Source organism: Callospermophilus lateralis, chromosome 8, assembly GCF_048772815.1.
Source record: "Callospermophilus lateralis isolate mCalLat2 chromosome 8, mCalLat2.hap1, whole genome shotgun sequence".
Taxonomy (NCBI): domain Eukaryota; kingdom Metazoa; phylum Chordata; class Mammalia; order Rodentia; family Sciuridae; genus Callospermophilus; species Callospermophilus lateralis.
The window spans coordinates 103,062,951-103,081,822 of record NC_135312.1 but is presented as its reverse complement, the minus strand read 5'-3'; the positions used below and the strand labels follow the sequence as shown (position 1 = coordinate 103,081,822).

Sequence of the window (18,872 nt, the reverse complement as noted above, 5' to 3'; positions counted from 1 at the left end):
TTGTTTAATGGAGTCCTACAGTTCTTAATTACTCCTTTCTCTCCTTCCCTTCCTCCCTTCCTCTGTCTTTCCTTCTTCCCTTCTTCACTCCCTCCTTTCCTTTCCTTTCCTTTCCTTTCCTTTCCTTTCCTTTCCTTTCCTTTCCTTCCCTCCCTCCCTCCCTCCCTCCCTCCCTCCCTTCCTTCCTTCCTTCCTTCCTTCCTTCCAATTGTAATATTTCAAAAGACCTGTCTTCACATTCAGATATTCTTTCTTCTCCTTGACATAGCTTGTTCTTGAGGCTTTCAACTTTAATTTTTGACCTATTGAGCTCTGAAGAATTTAGTTCATTTACATTCCAGGTTATTTCTAGTATTTCTATTTGGTTCTTTCTAAAAACCTGTGAATGTTGCTGAATTCCTCATTCACATTCCTCATTGTCTTTCTAATTTCATTTAGCTATTTATCTGTATTTTCTTGAATCTCATTGAACTTTTTATAATCATCCTTTAAAATCCTTTTTCAGGCATTTTGCTATTTTGATTTCTTTGGAATTTAGTGTTAGAGAGTTGTTATATTCTTTGGAGGCATTATATTACCTTAATTTTGCATATTTCTTCTGCTCCTGTGTTGATTTTTGCATCTAGTAGATGATAAAAGGGCCCACCTTTTATGGGGTGGCCCTTTTAGTAAGTGGCTGCATTCATCAGCTTTTTGTCACTGTGACAAAATACGTGAGATCAATCAGCTTCAAGGAGAAAAAGTTTATTCTGGCTCAGTCCATGGTCACTTGGTCCAGCTTTGGACCCATGGCATGGCAAAACTTCCTGGCAGAGAGCATGCAGCAGAGCAGAGCAGAGCTGCTCACCTCATGGTGGCTCAGAAGCAGAAAAAGAAAGGGGGTAGGGGGAAATATGCCCTTCAAGGACCTCCTTATCCAACTAGGCCCCACATCCTAAAGTCTTTACCACTCCCAGTATTACTATCAGCTGGGGACCAATCTTTCAACATGTGCACTCTTTGAGGACATTTATGATCCAAACCGTAAAAGTGATTTTCTCTCAAGATGGATCTTGAGTTATCAGTTTGTTGGACAATGTTGTCTCTGATTCTAGCTGAGCACCATAGTATAGTTTCCCTATATCTTCTTTGGCTATGACTGACAACTTTAGGCATGGTGCATATCGTGGTAGAGTTGGTAAGACCCACTGTCTCTGCAGACCAGGCAGACAGCAGTGGGTGTGGGGTGCTCATTGTGTGGCTACTCCTACAATGGGAGTGGTAACCTCTGTTAGACAATGGGGGTTTCCTCAGGCACTGTTGATGCTAGTTCTGCCACTAGCCAGGACCTCTGGGACTGGCAGTCCAAATAGTGATGAGAGAGGTCTGAAGCAGTTGACTTCTAGCCAGTCGAAACTGGTCCAACTGAGGAAAGTCGGTTGTGGGAATCACAGCACCCCCTCTGAAGTCAGACTGTGTGCAGAGTTGCGGCGGCAGCAGGAATAGTGTAGGTGGGGTGGTAGCAAAACGGTTGTGTTTCTCTCTGCTGGTTCAGTGACAATCCCTGTCTGGGAGGCAGGTACAGCTGTTCACATCTGGTGGTGGGATGAGAGCTGGAGCCATAGAGTTGCTCAAGGTCCCTTCAGTGCTTCCCTGTGGGTGGAGCAGGAGCAGCAGGGACTGCTGTTTCTTCCCTTCTCTGTTAGTAGCAGGTGCCTGAATGCAACTTGGGAGTTCTATCCTGGCACTGGTACAAGGCTACAAGTAGCTGGCAAAGCTGTTTGCCTCCATCTTGCAACACTGTCCTCTACAGTATAGGGCACACAGTGCACTTAGATTATTTGTTGGACCAAGTTGGGTTCACTAGGTAGCTACCTCCCAAGACCGTGCACTAGAGTATTTGTGTAGTTTGAAATGGGAGTATTCAAGGGTTTCTGACCCCAGAACATCCCAACTCAGACAGCAATTTACTTCTGAAGACAGTTTCTGGCTACCACACCCTGGGAGAGGGGGTCTCTGGGAGATAATGTGAGATCCTTTTCCAAAGCAAGGTGGCTGTACCGATTTCAGATTACTTATTTGAGTGGCTGTAAGCCTGTGAGGAATATGAAACTTTGTAGTCTCTAGTTTCTGCACTAGTAAAGATTATTGGGGCTTTCTTTGACCTTTACCCCTACAAAAGGAAGACTTCCACTCTCCCAATGTGGAGCTGGGGTAGGAGATGTGTGAAGTGTTTTGTTTTTCACTGTGCTGTTGGCCCAGGTGTCTGAATCTTGTAATGTTCCAGGATCCCTCTTGCTGATTGCCAGTGTTCTCCCGTGGCCACTCACCTCAAAATGCAGTCAATTGTACACCTGTTGCTTTGGTTCTTTATGGAGGAAGAAGTGAGTGCTGGGTGCCTCCTTTCTGCATCTTGAATCTCACGAAGACTGGTTTCTACTGAACATATGTAGTTTTTGCATCATTGTACAGTTAAAAATCAAAAGGCAAAGCATCATAAGTCAAGGCCATCTGAGATGAGAAAAAGAGAGCAACTGATTTTAAGAATTAGCTCGTATTTATGATGGATGGAAAGTCTGAAATCTGCAGAATAGGCTGTCAGCCTGAAAATTCTGGTAGGTGCTGACATTACAGCCTTGAGTCCACAGGCAGTCTGGAAGCAGGTTTCCTTCCTCTTTGGAGGACCTCAATCTTTTTCAGCTGGTTGGATGAGGCCCACCTGTGTTACTCAAACCCTGTTGGTTTAAATGGTAAATCCCCTCTTTTAAAAATTGCCTTCACAGTAACATCTAAACTGTTGAAAGAGCTTCTTTTGGGCAATTGAAGCAGAAAAATATTATTAGCTTTGTGTAATAGGTTTCAGAGAAATACTGCATTGCATGCAGTGTAAGAAACTTTTGGCACCATGATAAAATGTATACCAATCTTTTTATATTATTTTCAAAATTGAACACTTGTCCCATTTTAAAAATGAAAAAAGGTTTTATAGTTAGAGGCAGAACGTGGCAGAGCCTGGATTTGAACCCCTCCCTGTCTGGCCCACATATCCACTATATTACACCATTTGTTAGTGGTATAGTGACTGTGCACAAAGTATTGTCCTGGAGGAAGCCCAAGAGTTCAAAATTTTATGAAATATTATCTAACAGTTATTGGTAAGTAGAAAGTGTCATTTTCATGATATTACTAATTTTTTAAAATTAAAAATACAAATAAATGCAAATGACAATCATATTTGTATCTATGATCTGGAATAAGTAGATTTTTTAAATGAAAAAAATTAACTGATACCATCCCCCTTTTCCTACCATCCTTTATTATGTAGACAAAATTCTTAATTTGATGTGTATCCTTTCATGTTTTTATACTTTTAGAACTAACATGTAAGAGAAAGACCAGTGAACATTAATAATGTTTTTTTTAAATGAACACTTGCACATTACATATCATGTGTAATTTCATATTCATAAACAAAATATTTTATTTGTAAACAGTTGACAATGATAGCTAAGACTTACAAAGCAAATGTTGTTCTAAACTGTTTTACATGTATTAACTAATCCCAACAGCAGTGTTGTATGTCTTCCTTACCCTTCCCACTTTACAGATGAGGAAACTAAGACAAAGAAAGAATAAACAACTTACCCAAGAATCACAGCTGTAAGCAGCAGAGCTCATTGTTTTGGGAATAAACAACAACTTACATAAGTCTGGCATATTGTACTTAATATTCAAAAACTTGCTTTTCATTCATTGCTCTTGAGATTCTACTTGTTTTGACAAATACAGATCTAATTAGTTCCAGTAAAGTGCACTGTTTATGGTTTCTGTTGTATGACTATACTACCTTTTCTCAGTTCATTCTCATATTAATGGATATTTAATTTTGTTTCTCTAAATTCTCTATATTATAAGAAGGTGTTGCAATCAGGAATCCCTATGCTTATGTGAGCCTCTCTGGATTTACCCCCCTTGCTAGTGGAGTGGCTCCGGCAAAGGGTGTTTCTATTTTCAACTTTTCTAGATATTGAGCAGTTTTCTTCTCAAATGTTTATGCCTCATGTCACAGTTTATATTGTAAGAGACTGAATATACATGTGTACAGCACTCTGGCCATATTTAAAAGTTGAGCTCTGTCCCACAATCTGCAGCAACCTGCCAAACTTTTATCTACAACAAGCAACCCAGGAAGCCAGCCTACTTAAACTCAGGATTGGAGGAGGCCTCGTTGCCATCTTTCTTAATAAATTTTGTAACAATCGCTCAGAATGGCCAAGATTTTATTAATAGCCTTTCTCCTAATTTTTCCCCACTTCTGACATAGGGCCAATCAGAGAAAGCCAAATATACACCCCAAATATAGGATGCTCCACTTCTAGGTAGCCTATCTGCAGCATCCTTATGCCTACAGCCTCCAGGCAGGGTGTACCTGCAGCCTCCCTTTTTTTACTATAAAGCATTCCCACTTCTCTGCCTGTCTTTGAGTCTCTGCCAAACACAAGTGATAGTGGCTGACTGCCTTGCTATATAGGAAGCTTCAATTAAATAGCCATTGCTTTTCTCATTTGGTTGATCTTCATTTATTTCATGATAGCTATGTGTGTTTCTTATCATTTCATAGTGTATCTTCCCCTTTACTAAGTATGAAATTCCCATTTCCCCAATGTCTTCACCATCTGATCTTTATATTTATGTCAACTTACTGTTGTCTTTATTTGCATTTCATTATTAGTGAGATGGAGCTATTGTTTGAGATAGTTTTTTTCGAGGTACTTAAAGGATGTATAAGAAAGACGGTACAGAATTCAGAGTTCTTGTCTTGTCTAAAGGCTTCTGTGGTTGAGTAGGATTTAGAGGTCTCCTACATCTCAGTAGTTATTTCATAGCCTCTAATGCATATAGTACAGTGTCTTCTATAATATCATTCTTATTCTGTAAAATGCACTTTTTTTTTTTTTCCATTGGACCTCTTTGGACAGACTACCATTTATAAGGTGATTGCTTTTTTTAAAAAAAATATTTTTAGTTGGAAATGGACACAATACCTTTATTTTTTTATTTATATGTGGTACTAAAGATCAAACCCACACATGCTAGGCAAGTGCTCCACCACTGAGCTACAACCCCAGCCCAGGGTGATTGCTTTTTAATATACACAAGGATACAAATATCAAGATGTTTAGCTTTATCTGTTTCCAAAGATAGGGGAAATGGCTTAGAACAATTATCATACAACTACTGTTGCTTGAAAGAAAAAGTCTTTGTTTTCTAAACTAAATTTTAAGCAGGACATTAAACAAGGGAGAAACTAAAAATCCTCAGGTAATGTCAGCAGCATGGTTCTACCTGCCTGACCTTCTCCCCTTCCTATCCCAGGTCACCTGAAACACTCCGTGGAATCCTAGGGATAGAAGGGAATGCACAGAGGGCCAGTGGCCTGGGTAATGCCTTTAGCATACCACCTGGTGTGGAATTTGATGGAATTCCATTTTTTCATCACTCTCAAGCTCAGAGTAGAAGGGCAACTTCATAATTTACACAGGCTTGAGCTAATTCTATTTCTTTGGTTTTCTGGCAGGCAGGAGTTTGTGGATGCCTATGTCAATTATGTCTTCCACATCTCAGTTCATGAATGGTACACAGCATTCTCCAGTGGCTTCCTAAAGGTGTGCGGTGGCAAAGTACTTGAGCTCTTCCAGCCTTCAGAACTGAGGGCCATGATGGTGGGGAACAGCAACTACAACTGGGAAGAACTAGAAGAGGTAAGCTCAAAAGATGCTAGCTTGACCCAGCAGCTGCCTGGTAGGTGTGCCCAGGGCCTGGTCTCCCTTCAAAGTATACTGTGGTTGAGTAGGATTTGGAGGTCTCTGCATTTTGGTAGCTATTTCTTAGTATCAAAGAAAATTATTTCTATGTCTACTATAATATTCTGTAAGATAATTTTTTTTTCTTTTATGGACAGACTGCCATCTACAAGGGTGATTACTCAGCCACACATCCTACTGTGAAACTATTCTGGGAAACATTTCATGAGTTTCCATTGGAAAAGAAGAAGAAGTTTCTCTGTAAGTATCAGTAAGATCAGTATGGTGTTCATCCACATTTTAGTTTTGTGTATAGTGTAGGGAAATATACCCCATAGTAAGGGTTTAACTTTTCCAAGAGGTAAAGAGTAAGTAAGTAAATATGCTTATTTTTGTTTTGTTTTTTGTCCAGTGATTTCAGGCACAACATACATTATTCATCTATATATTTTGCCTAAAGGGAGGAAAAAAGCTTTTTATTGATTTTTTTCAGTTGCTCTAAAAGTAAATAGTTATTTAAATGGGTGTGGTGATGCCCACCTATAGTTTCCATTAGTCAGGAGGCTGAAGCAGGAAGACCCCTTGAACCCAGAGTTTGAGCCTGGCCTGGACAACAGAGAGAGAGACCCTGTCTCAAAAGCAGATGAATAAATGAATGTAATAGTTATTTTATATGAAAGTAATTCCTTGTCAGGTGTGGTTGGAGCATGCCTATAATCTTAGCTACTCAGGAGGTTTAGGCAAGAGGATTGCAAGTTTGAAGTCAGCCTCAGCAACTTAGTAAGACCCTGTCTCAAATTAAAGTAAAAAAGAACTGGAAATGTGGCTCAGTGGTAAAGCACCCTTGGGATTCAATCCCCCATGCCCTACCAAAAGAGAAAGTGATTCCTTAAGTTTTACATTTAGGGAAGGAAGTTGTTTGGATTATCCTCCCTCATATCTGCAGGCTTTAAAAAATATTGCTAAGTATAAACAACAATAACAAAAAACTAAATTAAAATTTAAAAAGTACTGCTAAGTGCCTTTGTAGATGGAACAGGGGAGGTATGATCGGTAGCCCCCATCATTCTGTACTATGAATTTGCCTATTATGGACATTTCCTATGAAAGGAATTATATAATATGTGATTCTTTTTTTTTTTTTTTCAAGGTTATTTATTTTTTTATTTTATTTTATTTTATTTTTTTATTGGTTATTCAAAACATTACAAAGATTTCAGAATCACATCGGTTACACATCCACATTTTTACATAATACCATAATAGTAACTGTTGTATTCTGCTACCTTTCCTATCCTCTACTATCCCCCCTCCCCTCCCCTCCTATCTTCTCTCTCTACCCCATCTACTGTAATTCATTTCTCTCCTTATTTTTTTCCCATTCCCCTCACAAACTCTTATATGTAATTTTGTATAACAATGAGGGTCTCCTTCCATTTCCAAGCAATTTCCCTTTTCTCTCCCTTTCCCTCCCACTTCATGACTCTGCTTAATGTTAATCTTTTCCTCCTGCTCTTCCTCCCTGCTCTGTTCTTGGTTGCTCTCATTATATCAAAGAAGACATTTGGCATTTGTTTTTTAGGGATTGGCTAGCTTCACTTAGCATAATCTGCTCTAGTGCCATCCATTTCCCTGCAAATTCCATGATTTTGTCATTTCTTAGTGCTGTGTAGTACTCCATTGTGTATAAATGCCACATTTTTTTTATCCATTCATCTATTGAGGGGCATCGGGGTTGGTTCCACAGTCTAGCTATTGTGAATTGTGCTGCTATGAACATCGATGTGGCAGTATCCCTGTAGTACGCTCTTTTGAGGTCTTCAGGGAATAGTCCGAGAAGGGCAATAGCTGGGTCAAATGGTGGTTCCATTCCCAGCTTTCCCAGGAATCTCCATACTGCTTTCCATATTGGCCTCACCATTTTGCAGTCCCACCAGCAATGTATAAGAGTACCCTTTTCCCCACATCCTCGCCAGCACTTGTTATTGTTCGACTTCATAATGGCTGCCAATCTTACTGGAGTGAGATGGTATCTTAGGGTGGTTTTGATTTGCATTTCTCTGACTGCTAGAGATGGTGAGCATTTTTTCACATACTTGTTGATTGATTGTATGTCCTCCTCTGAGAAGTGTCTGTTCAGGTCTTTGGCCCATTTGTTGATTGGGTTATTTGTTTTCTTATTGTTTAATTTTTTGAGTTCTTTGTATACTCTGGATATTAGGGCTCTATCTGAAGTGTGAGGAGTAAAAATTTGTTCCCATGATGTAGGCTCCCTATTTACCTCTCTTATTGTTTCTCTTGCTGAGAAAAAACTTTTTAGTTTAAGTAAGTCCCATTTGTTGATTCTTGTTTTTAACTCTTGTGCTATGGGTGTCCTATTAAGGAATTTGGAGCCTGACCCCACAATATGTAGATCGGAGCCAACCTTTTCATCTATCAGACGCATAGTCTCTGGTTTGATATCAAGGTCCTTGATCCATTTTGAGTTAACTTTTGTGCATGGCGAGAGGAGGGGATTCAGTTTCATTTTATTGCATATGGATTTCCAGTTTTCCCAGCACCATTTGTTGAAGATGCTATCCTTCCTCCATTGCATGCTTTTAGCCCCTTTATCGAATATAAGATAGTTGTAATTTTGTGGATTGGTTTCTGTGTCCTCTATTCTATACCATTGGTCCACCCGCCTGTTTTGGTACCAGTACCATGCTGTTTTTGTTACTATTGCTTTGTAGTACAGTTTGAAATCTGGTATCGCTACACCTCCTGATTCACACTTCCTGCTTAGAATTGCTTTTGCTATTCTGGGTCTTTTATTTTTCCATATGAATTTCATGATTGCTTTATCTATTTCTACAAGAAATGCCGTAGGGATTTTGATTGGCATTGCATTGAACCTATAGAGAACTTTTGGTAATATTGCCATTTTGATGATGTTAGTTCTGCCTATCCATGAACAGGGTATATTTTTCCATCTTCTGAGATCTTCTTCTATTTCTCTCTTTAGGGTTCTGTAGTTTTCATTGTATAAATCTTTCACCTCTTTTGTTAGGTTGATTCCCAAGTATTTTATTTTTTTTGAGGATATTGTGAATGGGGTAGATGTCCTCATTTCCAGTTCAGAAGATTTGTCGCTGATATACAGGAATGCCTTTGATTTATGCGTGTTGATTTTATATCCAGCCACTTTGCTGAATTCATTTATTAGCTCTAGTAGTTTCTTTGTAGACCCTTTTGTGTCTTCTAGGTATAGGATCATATCATCCGCAAATAGTGATAATTTAAGTTCTTCTTTTCCTATTTTTATGCCTTTAATTTCTTTCGTCTGTCTAATTGCTCTGGCCAGTGTTTCGAGAACTATATTGAATAGAAGTGGTGAGAGAGGGCATCCCTGTCTTGTTCCAGATTTTAGAGGGAATGCCTTCAGTTTTTTTCCATTTAGAATGATGCTAGCCTGAGGCTTAGCATATATAGCTTTTATAATTTTGAGGTAAGTTCCTGTTATCCCTAGTTTTTCTAATGTTTTGAGCATAAAGGGATGCTGTACTTTGTCGAATGCTTTTTCTGCGTCCACCGAGATGATCATATGGTTCTTATCTTTAAGTCTATTGATGTGGTGAATAATGTTTATTGATTTCCGTATATTGAACCAGCCTTGCATCCCAGGGATGAATCCTACTTGATCATGGTGCACAATCTTTTTGATATGTTTTTGTATACGATTTGCCAGAATTTTATTGAGGATTTTTGCATCTAAATTCATTAGGGATATTGGTCTGTAGTTTTCTTTCTTTGAGGTGTCCTTCTCTGGTTTGGGAATCAGGGTGATATTGGCCTCATAGAATGAATTTGGGAGTTCTCCCTCTTTTTCTATCTCCTGAAATAGATTATGGAGTATTGGTATTAGTTCCTCTTTAAATGTTTTGTAAAACTCTGCTGTATATCCATCCGGTCCTGGGCTTTTCTTGGTTGGTAGTCTTTTGATGGCTTCTTCTATTTCCTCCCTTGATATTGATCTGTTTAGGTTGTTTATATCTTCCTGATTCAATCTGGGTAGTTCATATGTCTCAAGGAATTTATCTATGCCTTCACTATCTTCTATTTTATTAGAGTATAGGGTTTCAAAATAATTTCTAATTATCATCTGTATTTCTGAATTGTCTGTTGTGATGTTGCCTTTTTCATCCCGTAAGCTAGTAATTTGGGTTCTCTCTCTTCTTCTCTTTGTTAGTGTGGCTAGTGGTCTATCAATCTTATTTATTTTTTCAAAGAACCAACTTTTAGTTTTGTCAATTTTTTCGATTGTTTCTTTTGTTTCGATTTCATTGATTTCTGCTCTAATTTTAATTATTTCTTGCCTTCTACTGTATTTGCTGCTGATTTGTTCTTCTTTTTCTAAGGCTTTGAGGTGTAGTATGAGGTCATTTATTTGTTGGCTTTTCCTTCTTTTAAGGAATGAACTCCATGAAATGAATTTTCCTCTTAGTACTGCTTTCATAGTGTCCCAAAGATTTCGATATGTTGTTTCTGAGTTTTCGTTTACCTCTAAGAATTTTTTAATTTCCTCTTTGATGTCTTCTGTAACCCTTTGTTCATTCAGTAGCATATTGTTTAATCTCCATGTGATGTAGGGTTTTTCCTTTCTCATTTTATTATTGATTTCCAATTTCATTCCATTATGATCAGATAAAATGCATGGTAGTATCTCAACTCCTTTGTAATTGCTAAGCTTTGCCCTGTGACATAATATATGGTCTATTTTTGAGAAGGATCCATGTGCTGCCGAGAAGAAAGTGTATCCGCTTGATGTTGGGTGGTATTAATATGTGATTCTTTGTGACTGGTTTGATGATTCTTGGAAAGGAAAATGAAGTTAGTTTACATGAACAAATTCGGCCTTTTAAAAACACCTAAAATCTTTCCTTTATTCATGTCTGTCTATAATCAAAGTCAGAAATTAGCCAATGAGTAATATAGAATTTTTATTTATATAAAACAAAAAAATACGAGCTGGGATTGTGGCTCAAGTGGTAAAGTGCTCGCTTAGCACCTGTGAGGCACTGGGTTCAATCCTCAGCACCACATAAAAATAAAATAAAGATATTGTGTCCACCTAAAACTATAAAACAAATATTAAATAAATAAATAAATAAAATAGGGTTTGAAAGGGAAATTCGTTTTGTTTTGTAAGAATGAGCACATATTAATATTAATGTAGGACATAGGTGCAGGTTCTGCTGCTCACATGCAGCAAAGACGAAAAAGTGGAGATCTAACACCAGAAGTCTTCCAGAGGCCCAGCTCTGCTTTGGCTGGTGATGTTGGGCTGTTGAGAAGCAGTGGCATTAGTTGGGTGACAGGATAAGGCTTGCTAAGTGAGGTGGTAAAGCATTCAAGAGAAGCCTATTATGGCCTTGGGGATTTCCATAGAAAAAGACATTTTCTGTTCAGGAACCATTATACTTGGGGAAGTTTCTATTAATTCTGGATTAATGAGGTCCCTACATCATTGCCTCAGGTTATTTGAAAGTGCTTCTTAAGTGACAATTTCATTATAGTGATTTCCAGCATTTCTACGGTGACAAAGTTATCCTGTACTAGGAAGAAGGAAAGACAAGCTCCTATGGCCCCACCCCACCTCCTGCCCTGACTTTTGTCAAATCACAGTGATGTTATAAGATTGAAATGACTTATATGGTGTCTGGATCAGCTCTTCTGGGTTTTGAAGGAGGGAGTGGACATCAGATCCTAAATGGAAGCTCACACGTCAGATGGCATCAGACACTTGACATGAGAGGAGATTTGAGGTCATAGAGTCTTGGTCTTCCTGGTTTCCCCTGAGGATATCTCCTCTTTTTCTATGTCAGTCACTCCTTTTGTCTTTGGTTTTGTGAAACCTTATAAGTTTATGAGGGCATGCATTTGATGACATTTTTTACTTGAGGGTGGTTCTAAGCATCCATCATTGCTCTGGGTACATATTGGCACATGAATGGAATTGTACTTCCCATGGGAGCCACAGGGTGTCATTCCATCCTCTGTGTTGCTGAGAGAATGATAATGCCATTTCACTTTCTCCCACAGTATTCCTGACTGGCAGTGACCGGATTCCCATCTATGGCATGGCCAGCCTACAGATTGTCATCCAGTCCACGGCCAGTGGGGAGGAGTACTTGCCTGTGGCCCACACTTGCTACAACCTGCTCGACCTCCCCAAGTACAGCAGCAAAGAGATTCTGAGTGCACGACTGACCCAGGCGCTTGACAACTACGAGGGGTTTAGTTTGGCCTGAATCTCCCCAGCTCGTCCCAGATGTCCCTTCCTTCCTCAGTGTCCACATTGAGGCCTATATAGAAAATCATGGGGAGTGATCTATTTTTTTATTGTCTAAGTGGATTGGGACTTTTGAATCCTGAAAATGGTTGATGTGTTTCTGGGGTTATAAGTAGCTAACAGCGTGGTCAAAAAATCAGGGGTTGGGGATAGGATGAAAAATTGGCTCTGGTATGGGAGTTGGTTTGGATTTTTGTTTTTGTTTTAAACCAAACTACCCAGTATTCTTTTTACCTGTGAATGTGTTGCATTCTGCTGGATAAAATGGCAGTAGACTTTTAACCTTTCTTTTCCTAAATGTCTCTCTCAGCTGGTTCTTTCCTTACAATGCTTCCTTTTCCTTCTCTTAACTTCTCATTCCTCTATAAGAATGACTTTGATCTGTTCCTTCCTACCTGCGCATGCAGACTGCCTCCTTTCTCTTCAGCCTTGGAAATGCCCTGGCTTGTTGCAGCCCTACTCTAATCTACAGGAGGAAAGGACTACTTCAGAAACTCCCAATCCCCCAAAGCTGAGACTGGATCCATTACTTTGGCAGAGCTCTTGAGTTTCCAGGAGCCTCTATGAACACAGCTTGCTTAAAAAAAAAAAAAAAAAATTAAAAAGTTCTTGAGGGAATAGCAACCTTCCCATGGCTGTGCATATTTCCTAGGCCTCCTTAAAGATATGCAGAGCAGCTTCAAGTTGCAGTTGAGCCTAATTTTGTTTTGCTCTTCAACCATGTCCCTTTGACAATAAGATGAATTGATAGGCCTCCCACCCCTTCCGTTATCTAGCTTTTGGAGCAAGTTGTGTTAATTTTTTTTTTTTAAGAGAATATATTGCCCAAGAAAAGTAGAAACAATAAATTTCTCGTCCCTTTCTCTGTTTCATGTCATCTTTCTTCTCTTTTCTCCTTTCCACCCCTCCCTAACTTTGCTTTCCTCTGTTCTCAACTGCATCCTCTTCTTTGTTATGATTTAATTCTCCCTTCCTTTTCCTTCTGGTGGATGCATGATGTTTTTCTTTTTGTACTTTTATTTAAATTTCAAATTTTTCATTTAGATTTTTTTTCCTCTTCCCTAATCGTTAGACTTATGGACATTCTTTATGATGGAATTTTTGTTTATCACATTTGAAATGTTTGTTTACAGTGGGATTTTGAGGGGATTATGTTTAAATCAAATATATGTATCTCAAAAATGACATGTTCAACCTTCTTCATCATGGGATAAGAGAATTCTACATGATCAAAGAACCCGTGTAAGCCTAATTTTAAATTCCTAGTAACTACAGAAAAATTATTTATATAAAATGAAGTATTTATGAACCGTGATACAGCTTCAAAATGATGAAGGATCGTGGACTTTTGCTTTTTGTTTTTAAAACTTACTCCAATTGCTAAATTGGTAGTTTTTCAGTCTTTATAAATACAATATTAAAAAAGATATACAGTTATATTAAATGTTTATTTTCTACGTGTGTGCATATAGTTCAATATTATGCAATAAATTCGGTGTTTTAACTTAAAACTATTTCTTATTGTACTTGCAGAATGGTCCACTTGCTTTCAGTAGAAGCATCAGGCCATATAACCAAATAATCCAATGGAAAGTGAAATTTGGTCCCTGCCATAAGAAAGTAGAACCGAGTGCTGCAGAAATAAAGCAAACAGGGGCAGGAGCGTGGAGGAGGGATAGGATTTCTGAAAGTGCAATGAGCAAAAAGGTGTTTCCCAGAGAGGGAGAAGCCTCAGCAAAGGCACAAACATGGGAGCATATTTTAGGGAAGGGTATGGAACAGTTTGAAGGGAGCATCAGAGGAAGTGGAGTAATGATAAATAAGATTAGAAAGAAAGATGGGAGACTTGGACCAAGAGAATGAAGCTCTGAATTAGAACTTTAGTGAGTAGCTAGGTAGCATTTATTCAAGGATCCAGAGCCTCTAGGTGATGTGACCTGAGCCCCCCCACCCTTTTTGTACTGGGATTGAACCCAGGAGCCCATAACCACTGAGCCACATTTATGGCTCTTTTTAATATTTTGAGACAGGGTCTCAAACTTTGAGTTGCTTAGGGCCTTGCTAAATTGCTGGGGCTGCCTTTGAACTTGGGATCCTCCTCAGCCTCCCAAAGTTGCTGGGATTACAGCCACTGAGACTGGTTCTGAGTATGGTTTTAAGAAGGAAAATGTGGATGGTATAAATCTGGAGAACTTGGAATGGGAAGGATTAAAGCAGAAACAGGAGCTCAGAGCAGCAAGGGTAGCAGCAGTGGAACTAGGAAGATTGTTTGAAAAGGAGAGGAGGAAGTAGAAGAGAGGTTGAAGATGAATTAGACTTGTTCATCCAGTGATCTATCTTTAGCCTACTTACACATACTGTAAGAATATGAAAAACAAGCAGAAGAATTTTCAATAATTTTTTAAAACAATGATATATTGTTTTATCAGGTTTAATAGATGGTTTTAAAATAGTAAAGAAGAGTAGTTTTTCAATAATAAGTGCCATTCACCAACATTTAATAACCTATGTCAATGCCAAGCTTGAGGGGCAATGAAACTGATCACATTTAAATTTGGACAGAAATAACCAAGTTATTTCAAAGAAGTTTGAGGCCACAGAATCTTCATTCCTGAAATAAGGAAACTGAACCAGATAATTTCTAAGATCCCTTTGAGCTTTAATGTTCTGTAATTCTATTACTGAGAACAGTGTGTACATGGAGAAGCCCAGAAAATATTCCTAAATATTTATTACATGAATGAAATTCAATGATGCTTCTAGAACACTATGACTATTCTGGGATAGTTTCCTTTTTCCCCTTCATCACTTTCTACTTGAGAAGACTCCACTTTTCCAGTCAGGGATTTTTAGATTTGCCTTCCTCCCCTACAAACTTTTGGATGTATCTTCACCATTTCAGTCACTTCCTAGTTTAATGAAATTCTTTGGCAGTTTTCCTTTGGTAGGTAGGGTTATGCAGAGTGTAACTAGGTAATTTAGCAAATGCTGATGGTTCCACCCATTCCATACAGAAGCCTTTTGATGATTTATATGGTATCTATTAATAATTCTAGAAAGCAGGTGCTGGCAAACTGTAGCCCTTAAGTGCAAATGATTTCTATGTTTCTAAAGGTTGAAAGATGTTTAAAAAAAAATGGAGGGCTATATAACAGATTGTGTGACTTACCATGCCTAACATAATAATGCCTAGAACTTTATAGAAATGGATTGGCCAGTCCCTATGAAATTGGACTTGCAAGAATCACCAGAGCAGTGAATAACTTTTCTGAAGTCTTAAGAGAATTTGAGGCATAATTTGATGTTGAACTAGAGACAATAAGGGTTTGGGCTGCCCTCACCCCCAACCCCCAGGGTAAGAAAATCACATCTTAGATTAACCCACAGTAATGGATACTAAGATTCTGAGTTTAGTAATAACCCATATTGCTTACATGTTATATACCAGATCTTGCATCAGTATTTACTAGGCATTGTACATTTAATTGCCACCATAGCCATTTCTGGCTTTGTAGGTTTGATCAGATTTCTTAACCTCGCTGTGCCTCATTTTCTTCCTGTTAAAGGGGGGACAGAAGGAGTGCCTACCTCATGGAATTGTTACGAGGATTAAATGAATTCATGGAAAGCACATTGAACAGTGCCTAGCACATAATCTCTTAATAATAATTACCAGCATTATCCAAGCTTCTCATGTGACAATAACTTGCTTGTTATTACAAAATGGTGGACCCTGGGCTTGACTACTAACCTGTATTTTGCCCACCTGCTGAATATGAGCAGCAAATTTGAGGCTGCACAGTAGTCAAATAAGAAGGAACATGATATGGTGGGTAATCACACCAAGTTTTGTGTTTTGCTGCCAGTATGCAGTTCAGTAGTGATCAGGTGGGCAGTTCTCATGGCATCTGCATTGGGTCTCAAGCGTAGCTGAGTGTTACCCACTGGGTGGCCTCTGCTTGACATGAGTGGTTTGGGGTGAAGTATGTTTAATTAACCTCACACTGGGTGGGGCAGCCTCTCTTTTTCCTGCCCAAGATGCAGTGGGTCCTGCAAAGGTATGAATTTTTGTATCCCTCTAAAATTCATGTATTGAGACTTAACCCCGAGGTGAGAGCATGAGGAGGCTGGGCTTTGGGTGGTAATTCCATTAAGTGCTTCGGCACAGGCCTCATGAGTGAAATTAGTGTCCTTAAAAAAAGAAGCTATGGAGATGCCTTGCCCACTTGCCATGTGAGGACTCAGTGAGAAGGCAGTCTCAAAGCAGCCTTCAGAAGACCACCAATGCCTTGACTTTGGAATTCCCAGCCTCCATAATGGTCAGGTACACATTTCTGTTTGTAAGTTACTCAGTCTGTGGTGTTTTGTTTGGCAGCCCGAATGGAGTAAGAAAGGTTCATTATAAAATGTGGAGAGAAGGATGAGCTTCATATCTTTCAGGTGATCCCTCTTTAGGGTTTTGTTTTGTTATTTTCCTCCTTTAATATTTTTATTTTGATTATTGTAGATTTACAGAAAGGGAGCAAAGAAAATACAGATTTCTTGAATTCCTCAGTTTCCCATAATGTTTACCTTAAAACCCTGTATGTGGTATATTTACTAAAATTAAGGAAACCAGTATTAGGAAACTCTGATTAACTAAATGCCAGACTTAATTTGGATTTTTACCAGTTTTTCCGCTGGTGTCTTGGATTTCCAAGGTCTGATCTAGGATGTCACATTGTATTTGGCTCAATGGGAGTTTAGCTAAGTATTGGAATTGAGAGTTTTGCCTCTGGTTAGAGCTTGTAGTGTGGGTATTCTGTACCCTCCTCACATCTCCGGGCAGTGATGCTGGACTGTCTCAGGGCAGAGGGTAAAAGCAAGGTCCTCTCAGGATAGGAACTTACTTGGTCACTCCATGGCGATGGGAGACTGTCAGCTCATAGGCAGCTCTGACCGGGCAAGCAGCTCTATGTTCTCAGGAACAGGAAGACTTGATCTTCAAGTCTCAGTACTTGGCAGAAGGCAGCCAAGAAAAACACCTTTTATGAGGAGGAAAAAGAAGGTTTGTATTTATATGAGATATGGCTATCTCTGGGTTAAGGAAAGTTAAACTTATTACAGGACTTCTTAGACAACTTTGTTAATCTCTAAAAGGGGAATAGAGTACATGGCATTTCCCAAACTTAGTTTTCTCCTATCTTTTGGCAGGACTTTTTACAGGGGTGTGTGAGGTGGGAGCAAGGAGCTTAGTATCTGCTTGTTTCTCCCAGAACTATGATTTGGATTTAATAGTCAGATAGCAGTTAATCAGCTGATAGGCAAGTCAAAGGAGGGCGTATGATAGAATAGCAAAATAGGTTTGTAGTGATACCCAGTGAATAGAATACTTTGTTAGGGACAAGCTTAGGAGAAAAAGAAAATAATTTAAAGTCAAAGCCAATCTGCTAAGTTTCATTATTTCCTTTTATGGAGAAATGTGAATGTTGATTGTTTCAAGTTTTCTTTGGCTCTGAAAATGGAACCAAGCAAGCAGGTATGGTGGTACATGCCTGTAATCCCAGCAACTTGGGAGGCTGAGGCAGCAGGATCACAAGGTCAAGGTCAGGCTCAGCAACTTATGGAGACCCTGTATCAAAATAAAAAAGGCTGGGGATGTAGTTCAGTGGCAGATTATCCCTGGGTTCAATCCCCAGTACTGTACAAAACAAACAAACAAACAACAACAACAAAAAAAAAAAACCCACAAATTTAAAACCAGTTAAGTCTCTAAAATGAGTAAGAACAAAGTGCTCATGTTGCCTTTTGATAACCTTAACTTCGCTAGTACCAGAGGCTGCTTGAGTTATAAGTTTTTTGGTTTATGGATGTTTTTGAGATATTTCTGTGGATCATGGACTGGAGTCATGCGTTTAGCTTACAGGCTTATGCTGGGAACAAGATCATGCAAAGCAGTGCAGAAATATGTGATAAGGATGGGGATTCAGAAAAGGTGAACATTCTCTGTTGACCAAGGGAGCTCTCCAATTGGAAGCAACACAAAACCTACCACTGTGCCTTTCCATCCAGGTTCTTGGAAAAGAGGGATTAATGCACCCCACAAGAGCTGAGCCCTGTGGAGGGTTGTGGCAAATGTTGTCGGCTTTTTTTTTTTTTAACTTCTTTTTTGTTGATTGTTTTATGCTGAGGATCGAACCCAGTGATTCACGTGTGCTAGGCAAGCATTCTACCCCTGAACCACAACTCTATCCCCAAATGTTGGTTTCTTGACTCAATCTCTGCTTTGGGCTGCTGGTCCCCTCCAAGCCAGGCAGGTTTTGGTTAACATCTCTCATGCCCTTTACTTGTGCAGTGAGACATGCTAGAGAATAGGTGCCAGAGAGGTGTCCGCCCCAGTAATGGCAGACTCCTTGGCTCTGCATTAATAATAGCCTCTCCCGTGGATCAGCCAGTCCAGGTTTTGGTACTTTATTTCCTCCAAAATGATGGCATGCATACGCCTTAGTTGTGTGTAGCACCAGGAAAATTAGTTCAGTTTTCAGCTTCCCGCCATCCCCCAGAGTGACTGGATACTTGGCAGGGTGCACAATCACATGGTCTTCAGATCTTTTAAAAGCTGATTTTCCTCGGCCTAATCCCATGGGAGTTAGATACAATTTATGATAATTATTGATTCAGTTTCCACTGCTGTTGAACTTCCTGAGAAATTTAAATAAGAATTAAAAGACATACACATACCCCTCAGATAGAGCCAAACACTAAACCAGATAAGTCTT

General features: G+C 39.2%; 1 protein-coding gene across 2 annotated transcripts in view; it reads left to right on the top strand.

Annotated features, from left to right (window-relative positions):
* Positions 1–13,604, top strand: part of Herc3 (HECT and RLD domain containing E3 ubiquitin protein ligase 3) — a 140,928-nt gene extending 127,324 nt beyond the window's left edge. For both annotated transcript variants that reach the window (XM_076865245.2, XM_076865244.2), the window contains 3 exons: positions 5,558–5,741; positions 5,942–6,044; positions 11,865–13,604. In XM_076865245.2, the coding sequence (XP_076721360.1) occupies positions 5,558–5,741; positions 5,942–6,044; positions 11,865–12,073 (496 nt within the window). In that variant the 3' untranslated portion in view covers positions 12,074–13,604. The remainder of the gene's footprint in view (positions 1–5,557; positions 5,742–5,941; positions 6,045–11,864) is intronic.
* The last annotated feature ends 5,268 nt before the right edge of the window (positions 13,605–18,872 follow it).